At 41.1% G+C, this 18745-nt stretch overlaps 2 protein-coding genes across 2 annotated transcripts in view; one reads left to right on the forward strand and one right to left on the reverse strand.

Moving 5' to 3' along the window:
- The window catches only part of ZNRF3 (zinc and ring finger 3), a 35981-nt gene extending 32591 nt beyond the window's left edge, over positions 1 to 3390 (forward strand). Inside the window, exons 7-8 of the mRNA XM_059827766.1 lie at positions 482 to 2227; positions 3307 to 3390. Coding sequence (XP_059683749.1) covers positions 482 to 2227; positions 3307 to 3350 — 1790 coding nt within the window. The 3' untranslated portion in view covers positions 3351 to 3390. The remainder of the gene's footprint in view (positions 1 to 481; positions 2228 to 3306) is intronic.
- An 11016-nt stretch (positions 3391 to 14406) lies between these two features.
- KREMEN1 (kringle containing transmembrane protein 1) overlaps positions 14407 to 18745 on the reverse strand; it is a 31725-nt gene continuing 27386 nt past the window's right edge. Inside the window, exons 6-9 of the mRNA XM_059827525.1 lie at positions 18406 to 18738; positions 17629 to 17787; positions 15490 to 15574; positions 14407 to 14569 (exon numbers count right to left, since the gene is read on the reverse strand). Coding sequence (XP_059683508.1) covers positions 14407 to 14569; positions 15490 to 15574; positions 17629 to 17787; positions 18406 to 18738 — 740 coding nt within the window. The remainder of the gene's footprint in view (positions 14570 to 15489; positions 15575 to 17628; positions 17788 to 18405; positions 18739 to 18745) is intronic.

Here is an 18745-nt window from a genome sequence, read left to right on the forward strand (position 1 = left end):
TGTATTGTTTTTTAATTTTCCGTGGTGTTGTAACTGGGAATGTGGTTTCCCTTGCTTGCCTCCTCCCCCTTCCATTTCCTCTGTCTTAAAAAAGTTTTCTATTAATACACATTTGTGTAAAATAATGTGTAAAGTGAAAACTCAGGCAATGACTGCCAGCCTTGCTTTTAACCTGCAAGACAAGGAATGGTGTGTAAGCAGAAGGTTGCATATATGAGAACAGTATCTGAAACCACTTCACTTCTTTCCCTTTTTAAGCAAATACAATTGAGTGTTTCAGAGGCTTCCAGGCAGAAGCTCTTTACTTTGTTTGCTTTGTTATTTTTCCTTCTGTGTAAAAAGTTGGTGCTTTTTTTTTTTAATTCTGTTGTGTGCATAATATAACTAAATTCAGAACAAAATATCCTTCTTTTGTGCACAAAGTGTATTCCTTTTTATGCCCTCCTACTTCTACTTGTCGGCTCTTGTTTCTCTCATTCAGAACAGAAGAAGGGAAATGCAGGTCCAGTCTGTCTGGAATCCATCAACCCAGCACGCAGCCGACAGCAGAGGGTGATTCTGCCTGTCCACTACCCAGGCCGAGTGCACAGAGCAAACCAGATAACGGCATATCCCACTCGGACAAGCATGGACCCTCATGGAAACCCTATCACAGTACTTACAGTTGAGCGACATGGTGAACAGAGCCTCTACCAAGCCCAGTCCCCAGCGTATATCCGAAGTTATCAGCCTATTCATTTGGACCATGCTTTAAACACGCATCACTGTAGCCTGGAACATAGGGCTTACTCTCCAGCTCACAACTTCCGAAGACCCAAGTTTGGTGGACGCAACTTTTCCAAAGCAGCGTGCTTTTCCCAATATGAGACCATGTATCAGCACTACTACTTCCAAGGCCTTAGTTACCCTGAGCAAGATGGACAGCCTCCAGCTGGCATTTCGTCAAAGGGTCCTTCCCGTGCCTTTCAGCCTGGTAGCAGCATGCTTTTCCCTCCTGTGGTACATGTAGTGCCCTCATCCCACTTGGAGAGTGGCAGTACCTCCAGCTTTAGCTGCTATCATGGTCATCGTTCAGTGTGCAGTGGATATTTGGCTGACTGCCCTGGGAGTGACAGCAGCAGCAGCAGTTCTGGTCAGTGCCACTGCTCCTCTAGTGATTCCATGGTTGACTGCACAGAGGTCAGCAACCAAGGAGTTTATGGGAGCTGCTCCACCTTTCGCAGCTCTTTGAGCAGTGACTATGATCCATATGTTTACCGCAGTAAGAGCCCTTGCCGAGTGGGTGAGGTTGGTGGTGCAAACAGGGGTGCAATTGTTCTCTTGGAGGGCCCCCATCAGGACGAGCTTCCAGCTCATGGTCACAGTCTGGTGGGTGCTGACTGCCGGCCTGTGCCAGCTTCTTCCTCAGGGGACCAACTGTCTAATTGCAGCATGGATATGAACTATAGCAGTAATTCCTCACTAGAGCACAGGGATCCAAATGGCACTACTTCAGAGGGAGGACATGAGGCCACTCCTGGTGCTGCCTTGGATGTTAAAAGGAACTGGAAGAATCCAGAGGTAGCAGGGCCGCTTATGGAGCAAGCATGTGCATGCTGCTTTGAGCTCCAGCACTCTGCCCTGGAGCCTAGCAATGGGACAGCTGACTGTAGTGCACTCTTTCTTAGCTCTCCGCTTTGGGGGACGTGTGGCCCAGGAATAGAACCACAGTCAGGGAACACCCCGGGCTTGTACAGTATTAACTCAGACCACTTGCATAGGACAGATGGGGTAAAATATGAGGGGTTGCCCTGCTGCTTCTATGAAGAGAAGCAGGTAGCCTGTAGTAGCAACAGTGGCAGTGGAGGCGGTGGCTGCTATACAGAAGACTATGCAGTGAATGTGCAGTACACGCTTCCTGATGACACCTTGCCAAGCTGCTGTAAGGGTGTATGTGATCTGGGTCAACGCATTCCCATAATTCCTGAAGACAGAGACTGTGAGCTGATCTTACCTACAGAGTGCCAAGGGACCCACGCAGGAGGCTGTAGTTCCTGGGATGGAACACCTGAACTGGATACTTATCTGCACTGCCAAGGTATCGGAGAGGTACAGGACGAGAGGGAGTTGTGCTACGAGGCAACATCATTCCTGCGGCAGAACTACTCTCAGGAGGAGGAAGCCAGAATGCTCTTTCCCAGTCCCACTCTGAACTCCCAGAAGCTGATGACGACCACAAAGGCCACAGGTAATATGTGCGCTTTTTTTGATTACTTGCTACCTTTCTGTCCTAGCAAATGAAATGCTCCCAGCTTCTTATGTACCTGCAGCCATAAAGGTTACTGCCATCCTTTGCGTAAGAGCAGGTTATTGATTAATCCTTCACCCAGAAGTGTTGTTCTCTTGTTACCTGTGCTGATGTGGTCATAGCTAGAGGAATAGAAGATGGTAGTTTACTATCTAACCCTATAAGAGCTTTCATACTTGTCCTTTGTGGGGAGGGGAAAAAGTGACTGCTAGTATTAGGGCCCCATTAGAGCTCCCGGAGCCAGGGACACTGTGCCAGTCATGGCAGCTGTGGTGAGCTGCCTAAGTAGGAAAGGACAGAGTGCTGGGAGGGGAAAGACGAGCTGAAGGATAAAAAAAAACGAGTGACAAACTTGGAACTGCTGTAGAAGAATATGTGGGAAAGTCTCTGCTGTGGACATAACACAAGAGGAAAAAAGAACCACTCGCAGAATGACGGGGGCATTCCTTACCTGCCTGGCCAGGGCCATTTTTAAGGGTGTTCATAGAATCATAGAGACCTCAGGCCGTCATCTAGTCCAACCTCCTGCTCAAAGCAGGGCCAGCTCTGAGATCAGACCAAGTTATTTAGTTTGTCAGATTAGACCAAGTTTATCCAGTCAGGCCATGACAACCTCCAGGAACGCAGAGTGCACTCCCTCTCTGGGCCCTTGTTCCTGTGCTTGACTGCCAGCACGGTGAAAAGATTTTCCTTATATCCAGCCTGAACATGTCATGTTTCAACTTAAGCTCCTTACCTCTTGTCCAGAATGCATCACTGTGAAGACCCTGGCTCCATCGTTGTGACAGCCTCCATGTAGGTATTGCGAAGCTGCTAGGGGTGTCCCCGAAGCCTTCTCTTCTGCAGGCTGAACAAGCCCCAGTCCCTCAGCCTCTTCTCACAGGGTGATTGCTCTAGCCCTCTGAGCATCTTGGCTCTCTGCTGAACTCGCTCCAGTTAGTCAGTGTCTTGTTCTGGGGGCCCCAAAACTGGATGCAATATTCTAGATGCAATGTTCCTTAGTTTTCTTTATCCTTCAGGTGCTGGATCTCATCCCTTGGAGAGAAGCCAAATCGGTGACTAGACCTGTCCAGATGATCCCGGATGGAGAAGCGGAGCTTATCAGAGACTCCAAATTCTCATGGACTTAATTTTTTTTAAGCTTTGACAAACACACAAAAGTGGTAATGTGGAGAAGTCCCTCCCCCACTTCCTCTGTGTCCACATCAGCTTGATTGTCTCCTTTCTCCCTCTTGCCTGAAGCCTTCAGGCCTCCATTTGTGTGCAAAGCCCATGTGGGACATGGTGTGGAGCATTTCTGAGCTCTAGTGCCATTTCTATATTAATGACGAAGTGTTATTTATATTTTCTTTTTAGAAGTGACCGTGTCAGCTGAGAGGTAACACGGTGTGTTAAATAAGCCAGGCTATGTGTAGATGCTGTTATCTCCTACTTAAAGGAGTCCAGCCTTCGATAAGCTCAGGGCTACACCTGCCTTAGAAACCAGATAGCACCTTGAAATATAGTAGTCCAGAGGGATACAGCTGCTGAATGGATGCTCAGATACCGACTAATCCTAGTAGCAAATCCTAGTAGCCAGCAAGTTACATGGGCGATTTTGAGGGAGGTAAAGCATTGGACTGTCTCCTTTCTCCTCTCTCCTCCTCCCCTTTTCATGCTGCTCTGATGATTTGGCTAGGAAGGGTCTCCTGCCATTATGATTGGTTTTAACAGAGTGGGGGTAGGGAAACTGGTAGTTCAGAATGTTCTCATCCTTACTTACTGCTAAACCATGGACCTCATTGTATCTTCTGACTGGTGAAGAATGCTGGGGACCCCTCCCTCAAACAGATGCTAGAAGAAAGTGCTTAGAAAGGCAATGAACCTTGCCTTCCAAAGGAAGTTTTTCAGGCACCTGTAGCCCCTGTTATGGCCATGCGGAATGCTGGCATATGCAGGAAAAGAGTTTGCAGGGTGCTTGCAGCTTGGCTGGCTCGTTTTGGAAACAGGTCAAAAGGTGTCTTGTTTCCTTATAGACTGCAAGCATGCCTAAGGGAAGCAGTGTTTGTCACCTTTTGTGCATGTGGGAAAGTGAGGGACTTGGTTTAATCATTGTTCTCTTCTTTGCTGTGGTTGATGTAGCTTCCATAGATCAATCTTTTTAAAGGTTTCTTGGGCCCAGCCAGTTGTGCTTCATTTTTGTCTTGTGTACAGAGTGCTCTCTGTACCCCATTAGCCTGGGCACATACTTTTGTTCTTGTTCTTGTACTAGTGGGGATGTTTGTTATCATGAGATAATATATGTCGTCACTTCTGACAGCAATTGTTTCCTGTGGAAACAGCAGCTTTTGAGTAAGAGGCTACCATAGCATGGTTTAAATTGCCTGTCATGCTGCATGTGCCTGAGGACACAGTATCATCCTGTCTGGTGTATTCACAGCAGGAATTCTCCTAAAGGGAAACTAATTATTTAATGCCCACAGTGCCAGTCTTCTGAAAAGATTTGTCCATACACTTTGGAGATACTTAAAAGACATGAAAAAGAGATGTATGCTTCGTGTTACATTTTTTGCCAAAGTAATGTCCTTGACAGCACTGGGCTAGTTGTAAGAACCAGCAAAGTTAACTTGTTTGCTTTAGAGCCCCAAATGAAATATTTTAGAAGAAGCAAACATCTAAGAAATAATAAATACATTCACCTGTTTACTTTTACTTTCTGTACTCTAAGTTAGGAAAAAATAATTCTATTTAAAGGAATTCACATTAAATCTTTTTAAATGAACAAACACCAAAATCCAGCAGTTCAGAGAATTAATACAAGGCAATATTGTGGGTATAAAATTAAAAGAAAAAATCCAGTAAACACATTTTCTGTGTATAAAGCTTATTGAAAACTTATTAATTCTCTGAATGACTGAAGTAAGTGGTATGTGTTGGGAGAATAAACTCTAAAGGTTTGGGGTTTTTTGTATGTTTAGTTTTTTGAGTCTTACCTTTCTCCTTCCTCCACTCAAATGAAATGCATTGTAGAAGCTATGGTATACTACCTTGGTTATTCTGCTTGGTGTTTTGTTGAGGCACTGTCTAAGGCCACCTAAGGTGCATTGTACTCTATAACTACACAGCACGTTGTGCTAAAATGTGGTTATAAAAAAGAAATTTGAATATTCTGGCTCATGGTGTTCCTGGCTGTACTGGTCTCATTCACATGTTGTGGAAATCTCTGCCAGTACAATGGTCTCTGCAGGCCTTACCACAGAGGTACCCTACACTTGGTTTCTGTGTTTGGTTTGATATTCAACATTTACTTAATTCCCTGCTGCCTTGATGTCCATACAGACTTACAGGCTAGTTGGCCGTGATAAATGGTTTTTATAACAAAATGCCTTTCTACTACTTACATGAACAGTTGTCATTGTGTTTGGCTCATGAGGCACTATTTAAAATGTTTTTAATTAAAGTTATCTTATAGCACTTAAAATTGTTTTGTATAAAATTTGCTGTAAAGATTTGTAATATGGTCAAAGGGCTCTTTCTCCTTCATTACCATTTTTTAAAATGTTTTAAAAGCTAGAAAACATCTTGTGTATATTCTGTATATGTATAGCAGCACATTTCATTTATGGAAATATGTTCTCAGAATATTTATTTACTAATATATTTATCTTAAGCCATGTCTTATGTTGAGAGTGTGTGACATTATTGTAATAATCATTGAAAATCACTAACATGAGGCTGTGTAAATACATGATAATTGCACACAAAGATTTTACAGTACTTGCCGACCAAAAATGATTTAAGAAAAGTTGTAGTTACCTGCAGTTTTGTAAGAAAGTGTACAAATGTCTGTATTAAAAAAAAAAAAAGGCAAACCCACACAAAAATACAGTTTTATCGCATATATATGTGGAAGTTGTCCTTCTTGTTTTGGGGGAAAGGACATGGATAGCTGTGCTCCCAGTCCTATATATATTGAGATGAACTGTAATAAACAGCAATATTTTTTCATTTTTTTTAAATAACAGATAGGTGGATATGTGTATACATACACATCCTAACAAAAATAATCATGGTAAAAAGTTCAGAAGTGTTTTTTTTCTGGAGGCAACCCATAATGTTCTGTCTCGGGACCATTCAACTTTCAGCAAGTGCCATAGCTGAATATCCACTAGAAATTAGCTTTTTTTACCTGGTATTCTACGCAGTGTAAGTCCAGCACTTGACAGTTTTAGCTGCCTTCCTAATACTGTCCCCAGCTAGTCTCACCCACTATCTGTGTTACATGAGGGCTGCCTGTTGCTTCAGCATCCCTGGTCACACCTGGCTGCTGGTGCTGTTGAGGAGGGTGGAAGCTAGATATATTCATGGCAAAGATTACGTAGTAGGGAAGGCGAAGAAGATGTAGGGCACCAAAGGAAAAGTGAAGGGTTAGGAAAGTAGTGCACCAGAGTATGCTGTGGACGAGATGGGGTGAGGAGCTCTGCCAGGGAAACAGGGAAGGAAATGCAGTGAAGCTGAGACTGCGGTGTGGCAGTCCACGACTAACAGGACAGCACTTGGGCCTTTATATAGTATGCAGGTTATTTGAGGGGAGGGGGTGTGTCTTACAAGCCCCTGAAGCCTCCAGGCACATGAGGAGTGACACATTTGCTGGAAGGCATCCTCATTTATGTCTGGAACCTGCCTGCTCCTTGTAGCAGGGGAACTTAATTCTGCTTTAATTTCAGGTAAAAATAATTTGTTGTCCTGAAATAAAACTGTTTTGAGACCTGAGCCAGCTTGATGCAGGTGGACGCAACTGGGTAAATCATAGCTTGAATAGTCAAGCTAGATCCAAGTCCTTACCCTGGATCATCAAATCACTGGTCCCACTGAAGCAAAAATCAGTGCTGTGCTGCTCTCTTTTTGTCAGCGGAGGGCATAATTTGACCAAAGATGTTTGTGCAGACAGCAAAAGAAGGGGGGCTTGGAGATATGTGGGTAGCAACCTGCGTGTGTGTGTGTATATACGTATGTATTTATGTAATATATGTTTATATGTTATTGTGTAAACCGTTTGCCTCCATACATTATTTATTTCCCATCCAATGATACACACACACACAAAATCCTTTCCAGCCTCCTTCTCCAGTTTCTTCCTTCTCCCAGAGATTTTCACCTGGTAATCCCTGGACATTCCCTGCCTCTCATCTGTGTTCAAGTGCACTGTAATTCTGTCACCTCAAAATTCAGCCAAGAAATGAGCCTTACTTATCCTCAACCCCCTGTTTTGTATGTGCGAACTCCATGTTTGGGACGACAGACTGTTGAACTGAAGAGTATCATTTTGCTTGGGACTCTTGCTAGCATGAGGATCAGTTATCATCATCTCAGGTACTATGGAAAAGCCTGCTCTGTATGAGAAGACAGGCACAATAATGGAAGAGCAACAGGCACCAGCAAGTGCTTCCTGATGGAAGTACATGCCCTTTTGTTGCTCGCTGAACAGAATCTTGGCAATTGCCAATGATTATAGATACGCGTTTTATTTGCAAATTAGTTCATTAAACAATTGTTCTTAAAAATAGCATAAAACTTGCCATATGTGTTTGGCTGATACACCGATGTTGACGGGTCACATCTGAGTCTCCTTCCTCTTTCCTCCCCCCACCCCCACAGTTTGCTATTGCTGACTAGTGTTCTGTTTTCTCGTTTCTTGTTCTGTAGAAAACCGTGAGGTGATTGTGCTTTTAAGACCAGGACATTCCTTTACCCTTGCTGACCCACAAAATAATCACTGAGCCCATTTTGAGAAAGACAGTTGTGGGCTGTTGACTAACTTGAATGTGGTGCTTAGTTGTGTGTGTGTGTGTGGTATTCTCTTTGTTGTGGCTTTTTTTTAATGACTAAATGTAAACATTTTCTATCAAAAATGAATATTTGGCAGGAGGAGGTTATTTTCACTGTTCAGGTTCAATATTTAGGGAACAAATCTGTGGCAAAATGAGAGTCGTGCGGGCACCGTAAACCTGCACGGAACCTTCATATGGTAAAACAAGAAAAGCAGGAGCAGACTATTCTCAATGAGATTGTGCATTATGGTTAACACTTGGTGTTTCTGTAACACTATCTCATTTTTGCTGTAGCAAAATTGGGTACATCTGTCAAATCCTATGACAGCTGTTAGGTAACATTGGTCATTACTTGTGCAGTGTGAAGAGAGAAGTGTCCTTAAAAGGATGGCCATGTTCATACTGTGTGGAGCCAGCCTGGCCAAGTCTTTGGCCAGGGAGAAAACAGCATACCTGAAACCAGATATTTCATCTTGCAATGGAAGCACCATGCTCCTGTGACTTCAACGCTTCATAAAAAAGTGTCTTTCGGAATAAAGAATACATTTCCCTCATGGGGAATGAAACTGTTGCTTAGGAAACAACAAAAAAAGGCAACAGTTCCCAAAATAAATGGAAGTGTAAGAGGAGTCTCATAACCTGAATGGCAAGAAAGGAGAGCAGAGTAACCTCCCCCCTGTGAGGGAAGGCCAATCCCCTGTGACAGCAGCATTTTAAAAGAAAATGAGAGTTTGAGTCCTGACGTGAAAAGCTGGAGACAGTTTTGGTATCTGACACTGGTGTTCAGATGTTTACATAAATGTAGCTGAAGATTTCTTTGAGAGTGTAGCATTAATTTGGTCAGAAGAAGGAATTCATGAAAGAAAAGATGAATCTTGCAAGAAAGTGGAAACAGCATTACACGTTGCTACAAGTTGTAGAGAAACACTGAAAGAATTGTTATAGTTACTTCTAACAGTTTGAAAACATGTAAACTAAAAACTTCAATTTGCTGTTACCTCAGAAATTGCTTCTCAGAGCGGTAACATATTTTCCATATGTAATCCTTCTCAGCATTTTCAGCTCAAATACTCTCTTCTAACCTCCACAGCGGACAATCCTGCTGTAATCTGCTGGTAAACTGCAGCAGTTTCTGCCTCCTTTATTCAATGCTTGTCTACACTTTAGCAATACTAACTGAACTACTCCTGCAGAAATCCACTGAACTAATTTATTTTTTTATTATTACTTACAGCCATTTGCTGAATGCAGGATGACCACATATAAACACAGCACATATTTCAGTGGTGAGTCATTTCAGGTTTGATTTATTCTGTTTTCTTGACAGGCTTCTTTGGTTCATGTGATAGCCTCTGGATTTACAGTACATTGTCTTGAGACTGAAATTCAGAATGCCAACTTTCATCCCAAAGCACAGGTGCTCAGTAAAGTTGAGAAAGTATGAGTTGCATGAAATGTATGTGTGTCGGGGGGGGTGTTGTTATAAAAAAATTGTACGGTCTGAAGGCAATTATATTTTTCACTCTCAAGATCTCAAGGTAGCAGAATGATAACGTTCATAAATGTCTAGAATAAAATTCAGGTGAAACTATCACTGGACTGTATTTCATTGGAAGATTGTGAAATATCTTTACTGCAAGGTATTAAGAACTAGTTGGACAAGTATTTGTCAGGAGTTGTTTTTGTAGTTCACCCTTCCTTTAGGCAAAGTGGTGCACTAGAAAAATCTGCTGGCAGTCCTTCCCACTGCCTGAGAAGGCTTATTAAGCAGAAGATGAAACTGGAATAGCTAGTCATGCTCATTCAGTAGCAGCCAAGTGTCTGCTGACGTGTTTGGCCTGTAGTCATACAGGCTGCAGATTCAGTACAGTTTCCAGGGCTATCAGTAAAAATCTCCCATTTATACTATTGCCAGGGGAGCTTGGAATACAGAGACTATAATTCTGCAATACCACTGGGTTGTCTGCATGAGCAATGTGACAAACCTCCTCAACATTGTACTGGCTGTAGAAAATCTGGCAGAAACAAGCCCTAAAAAAGATGATGTTAATGCTTGATTGAAAAAGCAGATGACATGTTTGATGTTAAAATGGTCCTGAGAGTATAGGCACATGAATTTGCAGAATCTGATGAACAATGTAATACAATTACAAGCTAGAAATGCGATTCAAAGGGGGAAAGTGTATCTTAAAGCAATTGTTTCATCAGCACCTACTCTGTCACAAAACTGAGTCTGAGTTACCCTCTTCTCAGTGTTCTTCTATCATATATACCAAGGAATTATCTTTGATTTTTTTCTATGGTTACAGTGTATAGAGAATTTATTTTTCCCAGAGTGTAAACTAACATCTTTTCTTCCTATAAAATGTTAGCAAGATACAAGCATAATATGCTGTATTAAATAATGCATTTCCTATACATATATAAATAGATATATTACTATGATAACATACCACACATTTTTAAATAACAGTCTCTATTTCCCCCCAACATAACAATATTAAGACAAAAGTACATGTAAAATCATTTAATCAACAAACTAAACCAGTTTTAAATGTAGATTTTGAATTAGGGAGGCCATTTGTCCAGCTGGCCCCCTTCCACCTGAGGTCCACATATACTGTAGACTATTGTAACTGGCATGCTGCATAAAGTAACGAGGCAGTCTCACAAATTGATATGGTGGCAGTGCCAGCGTAAGTACTTACTGCCCCTGCTTCGGGGGCAGACAACTGTCTTTTTCCTGTGGTTTATTGTCCACATCGCTGTGTTAGCTCACCTCTCTGTGCAACCACCCAATAAACAAGATCAGAGAACTCATCTCTGTTAGAAGTAACTCAGGGAAGAAAAAGCGATGGTAATTTTTAACCTGATCAGTTTATTGCACCACCACACAACCGGTCATACCAACACAACAGCATGAGGAGGGGGCCAGAGCAGGGGCTGGAATGCGTGTATATGAGGAGGCAGCTCCTCATGATGCTTTTGTTGTCAAAACAGTTGCTTTTGAAATTGTGGCCAATGTCGCATTTGCAGCCTATCCAGCCTGCTGAGGGAACTGCTAGGTAGGAGGTCAGAAGCCTGTTCAGATATAATTCCAAACAAATTCCTCTTCTGCAGTTATTTTCAATAATGTTGAAGAAAATGCTGTGAACACTAACATCCTGAGGTGTCCATCCCCTCCAGCTGTCAGCGCTCAGCTGCGTCAGCACTCAGCTGCTAGTGTCGTAGGGGCATTTCTGTATGCTGAATCATGTGGGATTACAACAGTTGTGCATGTCAGACTTTTCTTCTTTCTCTCCCCAAACCCTTATAGCAAAGATCATAAAGTGCTATGTTAACAGATACCATACAAGTTGTCCGTATACCACCATACCACTGAAGCATTTGTACTAGGTGTGCGAGTGACCACACCACATTTTGAAAAAAATCCACAGCAGAGCTCTGCTTGCTCTTTATGGTCTCAGGCCTGTATAGTCAGAAGTGCTATATAAGGGACCCAGTCCACACACTTCTATCTATTGCTCTGTTTCCTAGTATTAAAGGTATCTAGAATCAGACAAGCTGAAAGATTTGGGGGGAACATAACAATTTCCTCTACACTTTCATCAGTGTGTTTACCTGCGCGCTGTCCAACACATTATGCTCAGTATGTTCATTGTTGCCACAGCCAGTTAATCTGCTATAACTGCTGGTTTTATGGGTCTTTCATACAGAAATTGGATAAACATTCCCTAAGAAAGGCCCATGAAATATGATTTTATTATTTAAAAAATAGTTGAGAAGCTAAGGGCCCAATGCAAAAATCTCAGTTTCTAAATTCTCTAGATTTTGCATTAGTAGCATCAGTCTTTTTTTGTTGTTTGTAATGGGCTTTCTCTAATTTTATAGTGAAATTAAATTATTTACTGAAGACAAGAAGCTTAACAGTTCTGTATTTTTTCCTTCTGCAGTAGGTAGAAATCAGTCATGGGGTGCTCCTGATGTTATTTCAGTTTATCGGCATTAGCTAACTACTTTATGAATGTCCCTTTGACTGTATATGTTCAACTGCTCAAGAACATTTGATAAGGCAAGCAAACAACGCTTCATCACAATGTGCTTGTAACTCCTAAGGATCTGACTTTACACTCTGACTCTCTCCTCCTGGTTTTCCATCAGTGAACCATATTAAGCATGCTTAGGAAGTAAACTAATTTGGTTTGCTACCAGTCTGTGAGGCAGACTCTTTCCCTACACAGCATGATGCAAAACCTGATTGTTAAAAAGGCAATTTAAAAATTTTTGTTGGGTCTGAAACAGATAATGGTTTTTGGTCCAGCATGATGACACAGAGATAACCAGCATATTTTACAACTCGTCCTGTCTTAATTTTAGGCGACACTGTAATTATCTTTTCCTGTATTCCTTCCAGCAGCTCATGCAAGAAAGTACTAGATGTTCCCATGATATTCCATTTTTTATATAAACAATCCCATAATTGCTGGCTTAGTAAAGTCTTGTTTCTATTAAGCATTTATTGTGGTATTGTTCAGCTGTCTCCGGCACTCATCTGTGGTACATAAATGGAGCTGGAATGAATTCAGTTCAGGTAAAAGACTAGATCTACAATGGCAAGTAAGGCACAGTATTTCATTGTTTAACTCTTAGATGCCATATTTTTTCAAGGAAATCTATAGACCTTATGAAAGGGAGGGAGTTATGTGTTAAAAAACAGAAGGGCAGATACTATAATGAATTTAAACTCAGTGACAATTTTCTTACTTTTCTTAGCTATCTTTTGCAGATGCATTTAATAATTGTTCTCTGACTGCAGGCCTGGTATACACAGACCACTGGTATATGTTTAAACTGATATTTATTCCTTTTGTCTTAACCAGAATTACTGCACTTTAATGGCTCTCTCTGAATTTCCTCTAACTTAGTTTGAGGAGCTGCTCACTCAGTAAACTTTTCCAGTCAATTTATCTGACTTCTGTATTGTCAGTTTTTCCTAAATACCTTGCTGAGGCTGAAAGACTCACTGTCGTTCCCCAGTGGTGGGATGAGAAGTCTGAGCATTGTAGGTGGACAGATATTCTACCAAGGAGAAAAAATAGTTAATGAGGTCTCTTGCAATCAAAGAGAAATTATTTCACAGATCAGATCCCCACTGAGGTTTTAGTTCTTTGTCAATTAAGGGCATTAATCTTAAAAATGCAGTTCCATTTTAATTTTGCAGGCAAGGAGACACTTTTTCTTCTCACAGGTAAGTATCAAGGCAACTGTTACGTATGTGAGTTGTTGTATGTTCCCATGTATGGGAACGTATGTGGCATATGTGAGTTGTTGATAGCAGGCTACAACTTTGGAAATAGTTCAGGCTGCTGAGATCAGTATCTTTAACTTCAGAGTAAGAATTTGTATGTCAGCCTCACTGTTTAAAAATTCAGTGGATTTACAGTTTCTTTGGACAATCCTTTAAGAAGCCCTAAGCTTACATCCAGAATGAATGCAGGACTTCAGACTGGAGTACAATAGTTTTTTAAAGGATCACTGTGAATACAAACAAGATTATCATAATCGTTGGTGAATGATGGGTCACAGTCGTTTAAAAGTCTTCATTGTTTATGCAGACCTTGACCTGGTGAGCATTACTCCATCAAAACTCACATTTGCAGCTGAAACTCTATTAGAATGTTTGCCTCCTAAATTTGATTTGATATTTATTTGTACATCTCTGCTTGCAGAAACAGAAAATGTAGAAACAGCATAGCACTGGGCAACCAGGCTGATAATAGTTTCTCAAAGTCTTTGACTCCCATTTTACTGTATTGTACTGTTTAGACATGTTTACATTAAGGCAAATAAGCTCTGGTTGCTGTGGCAGCTGAACAGGTTATCAGTATCTACCTCTGTCCTCAGCCTTGAGAATAAAGGGACTAAAGTAACCTGATATAATACAGTGGTACAGGAAAGTAGGACACAAGAAGTCCTCAACCTGCAGATACTCATTCAATTACTTTTGGCAGGGGTACAGGACATTTTGAATTTTACAGGTTTTTTTATATGTATTTTAAGTGCATCGGTTTAAAGGCAGTAATTAACAGCACTACAGATTTTGATGAGCACCAGATATTGCAAAACTATTGCCACAATTAAATCTGTTGTCATTAGTATACCCAAGAGAACAGCTGATAGGCAAAGCCACTCAAAGGCCTTTGGAAGTGGACTTTTTGGAAAACAAGTATGAGATTGGGAGAAAAAAAAGGATTATGCCCAAGTCACCTGGATTTTAAGAAGATTGATTCTTCTAAAATAAAAGACACTTCAGTTTCCCACTAGTGGGTTGCAATCATCTTGTTGACTTCGAAGCTTTTTCTTGAAGATGGATATCGATGTGGATGGCTGGTAAAAGATACTCCAGATCTCGCCAGCAGTAGTAACCTCACTGGAATCTTCTGTTTCAGTTGCAGATGGTATCTGATGGGATCTAGGAAACAAGCGTTAATTCACTCTAAGTGTTAAGGTGCTTGGGAAGCTGCTATTATTAGTACGTCTGCATTACCGCTACACTGGTAATGCTAGCAGCTTCCACTACATCTGTGACACCTTTTCTTTCTACCTGCTGCACAGTTATGTAGGTTTTTGGAGTGTTTGTTGGTTGTTTCTTGACCAAATGAAAAGTTAGTCATTCTGTTGCTAAAATAGTTGCTACTCTAATGAAAGCAGTGACATTAAGCTAAAAGAAGTCTGTGCGTATTCTATTACTAATTGCTATTAACAGAAATTAATTTCCTTCTATATTTAAGCCTGTTTGTGGTATGTAAATACAATATTCAACATTTATGATTTGTTGATAACTCACCCATCATTTCATTCAATGAGTGTCCATCTAGAGGACACAAAAATTACTTGGTATAAGTCTAGAGAAATAATAGTAATAAAATTATGTTGTTTTTAATATTTCAATATTTCAGTAAAAGAAAGTAAGTATTAATTAGCCTATATCTAACTTTTTTCCCAGTTCCCTGATCTGGGATGAGGTTTTAAATTTTTTTCCCGCAAAGTATTACCATAATTTGACCTCTTCCCACCAATGCTAGATGTCTGATTACATTTTCCTCTTTGCTATATAACATCACTCAGTATGAGAAACCCTTTATTCCTTAAAATACTAATCTTGTCAAAACAAGACCAAAGGAGATATTCTAGCAGCAAATGCTATCCTAACAGACTGGAAAGTTAAAAAATGTGCTTATTTTGTTATCTTTTATGAGGATACAAATATGTAATATATAACTTGGTTTTTTAATATGACCAATGTGACAGTATCAGAAGGCAGAGAAATGAAGGGTACCAGGTTTGGTACAGAGCTGGTATGCTGCAGGGACAGTTTTGCTCCATACTCACCTCATGGTTATGTGGAGAAATATCTTTGCTATTATGGCTGTAACACTTAGGATGAGCAGTGCTGTGAGACTATATATTGTCCACTCTGTAAAAGAGGAGAGGGAGAAGGAGAGGGGGAGGGGAGGAGGGGGGGAGGAGAGGGGGAGGGGAGGGGAGGGGAGGGGAGGGGAGAGGAGAGGAGAGGAGAGGAGAGGAGAGGAGAGGAGAGGAGAGGAGAGGAGAGGAGAGGAGAGGAGAGGAGAGGAGAGGAGAGGAGAGGAGAGGAGAGGAGAGGAGAGGAGAGGAGAGGAGAGGAGAGGAGAGGAGAGGAGAGGAGCTGTCAGTACATTCATTTACTTACAGTTTTTAAAGTTAGAATATTGCACAAAAGAAACACATAGCCTTCTGATGCTTTATTCAAAACTGTAATTTGAAGATGCCTTAAACCTTTAAGTATTTTCTGCAAAGACTGGCAGAAACTGTGTAACTGTCAGTCAGAACTGTTTTTTCCCATGCAGGACTGCTCCCTATAAAATTGAAAGTTGGGAAAATCCAAAGCACATACCAGTAAAATTACCTAACTAGTGTCTAGGAAAGAATCAAAACTCACACAGAGGAAAATATAAAAGCAGACTAAACAGCATTCTAGGATATATGATACCAGTAGTAACTCTGTGTTTCCAAGGAGGTGGCCTAGTTTTATATCAGTAATTATGTAAGTAATCATTGGGGGGGGGGGGGGGGGGGATGTTCCTTTCTAGAGTCTACTGAGACAGGTGATCAGTATTTGTGGTCTGCTATTTTATTACCATACACTAAAGGCTCTTGGTCATCATATTTTACATTTCAATTTAGTTCTGGTTGTACCAGCAAGTCAAGCAGGACTTAAAGAACAGCTTGCCACATTGCAACATTTGAACTATTTAAGGGATTGGGGCTCGAGGGGAGCTGATTTCTAAATTATTAGATCACCTTTTCATTTAGGCTTCCATAATCTTGCAGTGGGAGGCTACAGCATGTTGAGATGGGAAAAGGGACGGCACTAGAATGTAACTGACATATTTAGCACACTAAACAGCCTTGCAAGGACCTTGACTTATTAGAACAACTGGATAAAGGCCGTCACCTTCAGAACTCCTGAAGCTCAAAGGAGAAAAAAAAGGAAGCGTAAGTTCACTCCCACCCAATGCCCCTTCCACAAAGCATTAACTGTTCATGATGATTTTAACAGTATTTTCATAACTGCATAAAATCCCAGGGTGCAGTTTCATCTTAGGTGGTTATGCCCAAGCTAGTTTAATACTAGGCAGCTTAAATGTAGCTGTTGTAACTCAGGGTCTAGCCTGGGCTTAGCGCCAGAATATCTGCCCAGAATCCTAAGCATGTTCTGCAGCCTGGCTAGTTTGGGTATATGCAGCTCATGTGTAATCATGTCCTTACACTTCCAGTTTAGAATGCAGACAGTTTCAGGACTACAGAACTATTAGAGTGTCCATACTGTGATCGAGGCCCAGCTTCAACAATATATAAAAGCAGATGCCCAGGGTAGTTTAAAGATAGGAGAGACGCATAGTGCTATTCACCGAGAGTGCATTTCCAGTCTTCAGTTATTTACAACTCAACAATATCCTGAATGAAGTGATGTCTTGAAGGTGAGTTCTAGACACATGACAGTTCTCAGTGGCATCTCCCCTGCACCCATTAACTTGCTTCATCCTTGTCTAGCCCTCTTTGTATTATTGCTGTACCTTTGGTGAATTGGGATAACTGGGATGCATCCAGCATTCAGGCTCTTCCAGACTCTACAAAAGCTTGCTCTTTTTTCAGCACCTTTTGCCACCTCTATGGTATGCACTGGTCACTGAAGCTGATCCTAGTAAGGAGGCTGCTCTAACACACATCTTATTCTGATGTGCTTTCATTCTCAAGGACACCATCTTCACACTATTTCTAACTGATTTATGCTGAGAAGTTAGTTTTGAAAAGTAATGAGAGCAGCACAGTTAGTGGTAATAAAACTAAATGAAAATTCATCTATTAGTAAGAAAGAGGCACAGTGGATCAGATAATGTGCAGGAGGAGGCAAAGGAAATAGTGACTCCTCTAGATTATGCCTTGGCAAAATGTTTTTCCTGTTTCCACATTTTCTTATACTATTACCAGGCATGGAGCTACTAGGATGACTTGGGCTGGTTGTGATGACATAAAGTATCTTTGATGACCGGGCTGCATTGATGCTAAGATTTGCTTGTTCATTTATCTTCTCTGAAAGGGTCCGATTCATTGGAATCTTGTTTTGAGGCACATTGTCCTTCACAGCTGAAAACACAAGAGTATGATTACAATAACAATTTCTTAACAGGTGTAATTGGACTTTATTTTGTGCTTGTAAACAGACATGTGCTGCTCTCCGGTTTACTTAAGAGAACTCCAATAATCAAATTATGTCTGATGCCAGAAAAAGCCTGTACTTCATCAAGTCGGGGTTCTCAGAATTTTTCTGGAATTTTTATGTTCATCATAACAGTAGGTACAACTCAAGAACTAAAATGTTTTCTCCTGATGACTTTCACTCTGAGTGGAATAGACTGCCAGAAAGAGCCAAGATGAACCAATATGCAGAGGGAATACTGTTTTTTTTGTTTTGTTTCAGCTTTTTCATTTTCCAATCTGTTTTGAAAGGCACGTAATATATAGGACTGAATTTTTGAAAATTTAGATTTTACAATTTATGACATAGCTGACTGGAGTGTTCCAAATTGAGAGAAATTTTAGCGAAGCTTTTACCCGCTGAGTAGTGGCAACTAGATAGGTGAAACACCTGTAGACATGAGAGTTAAAATATTTGCTTTTTTTTGCCACCTCAGAAATCTCCTGTGTGAATTAAATGCTTTAATGGCTCATTAAAAGGTAGAAACAGCAAAGTTAGCCTCTTACCTCTATATCTGATAGCAAATCCCTGGGCTTGATTGATTTCATCTGAGAAAAAGTACAAAATGACAAAATCCAAAGAGATGTTAAAGGTGTGGGGAGGCCGGTTCTTGCCATTAAAACGAGCTAGAACATGATAGGTATAGCCATCCAGCAATTCCACCATATCTGTAGCATCTTTGATTTCAAAAAGGGCAAAGCTGAAGTGGATTTGAGATGCTCCTGGAACTTGTATGGTCCAGTAACAGACTTTGCCTGTGCCGTATGTGTCGGGAAAATCTGGGGAATAGATCACAGCTGTAGCAGAAGTGTAATTCCCTCCACAGGCACCAATAAGGGCTGTGAA

The sequence above is a fragment of the Gavia stellata genome, chromosome 21 (genome assembly GCF_030936135.1).
Source record: "Gavia stellata isolate bGavSte3 chromosome 21, bGavSte3.hap2, whole genome shotgun sequence".
NCBI classification, from domain to species: Eukaryota; Metazoa; Chordata; class Aves; order Gaviiformes; family Gaviidae; genus Gavia; species Gavia stellata.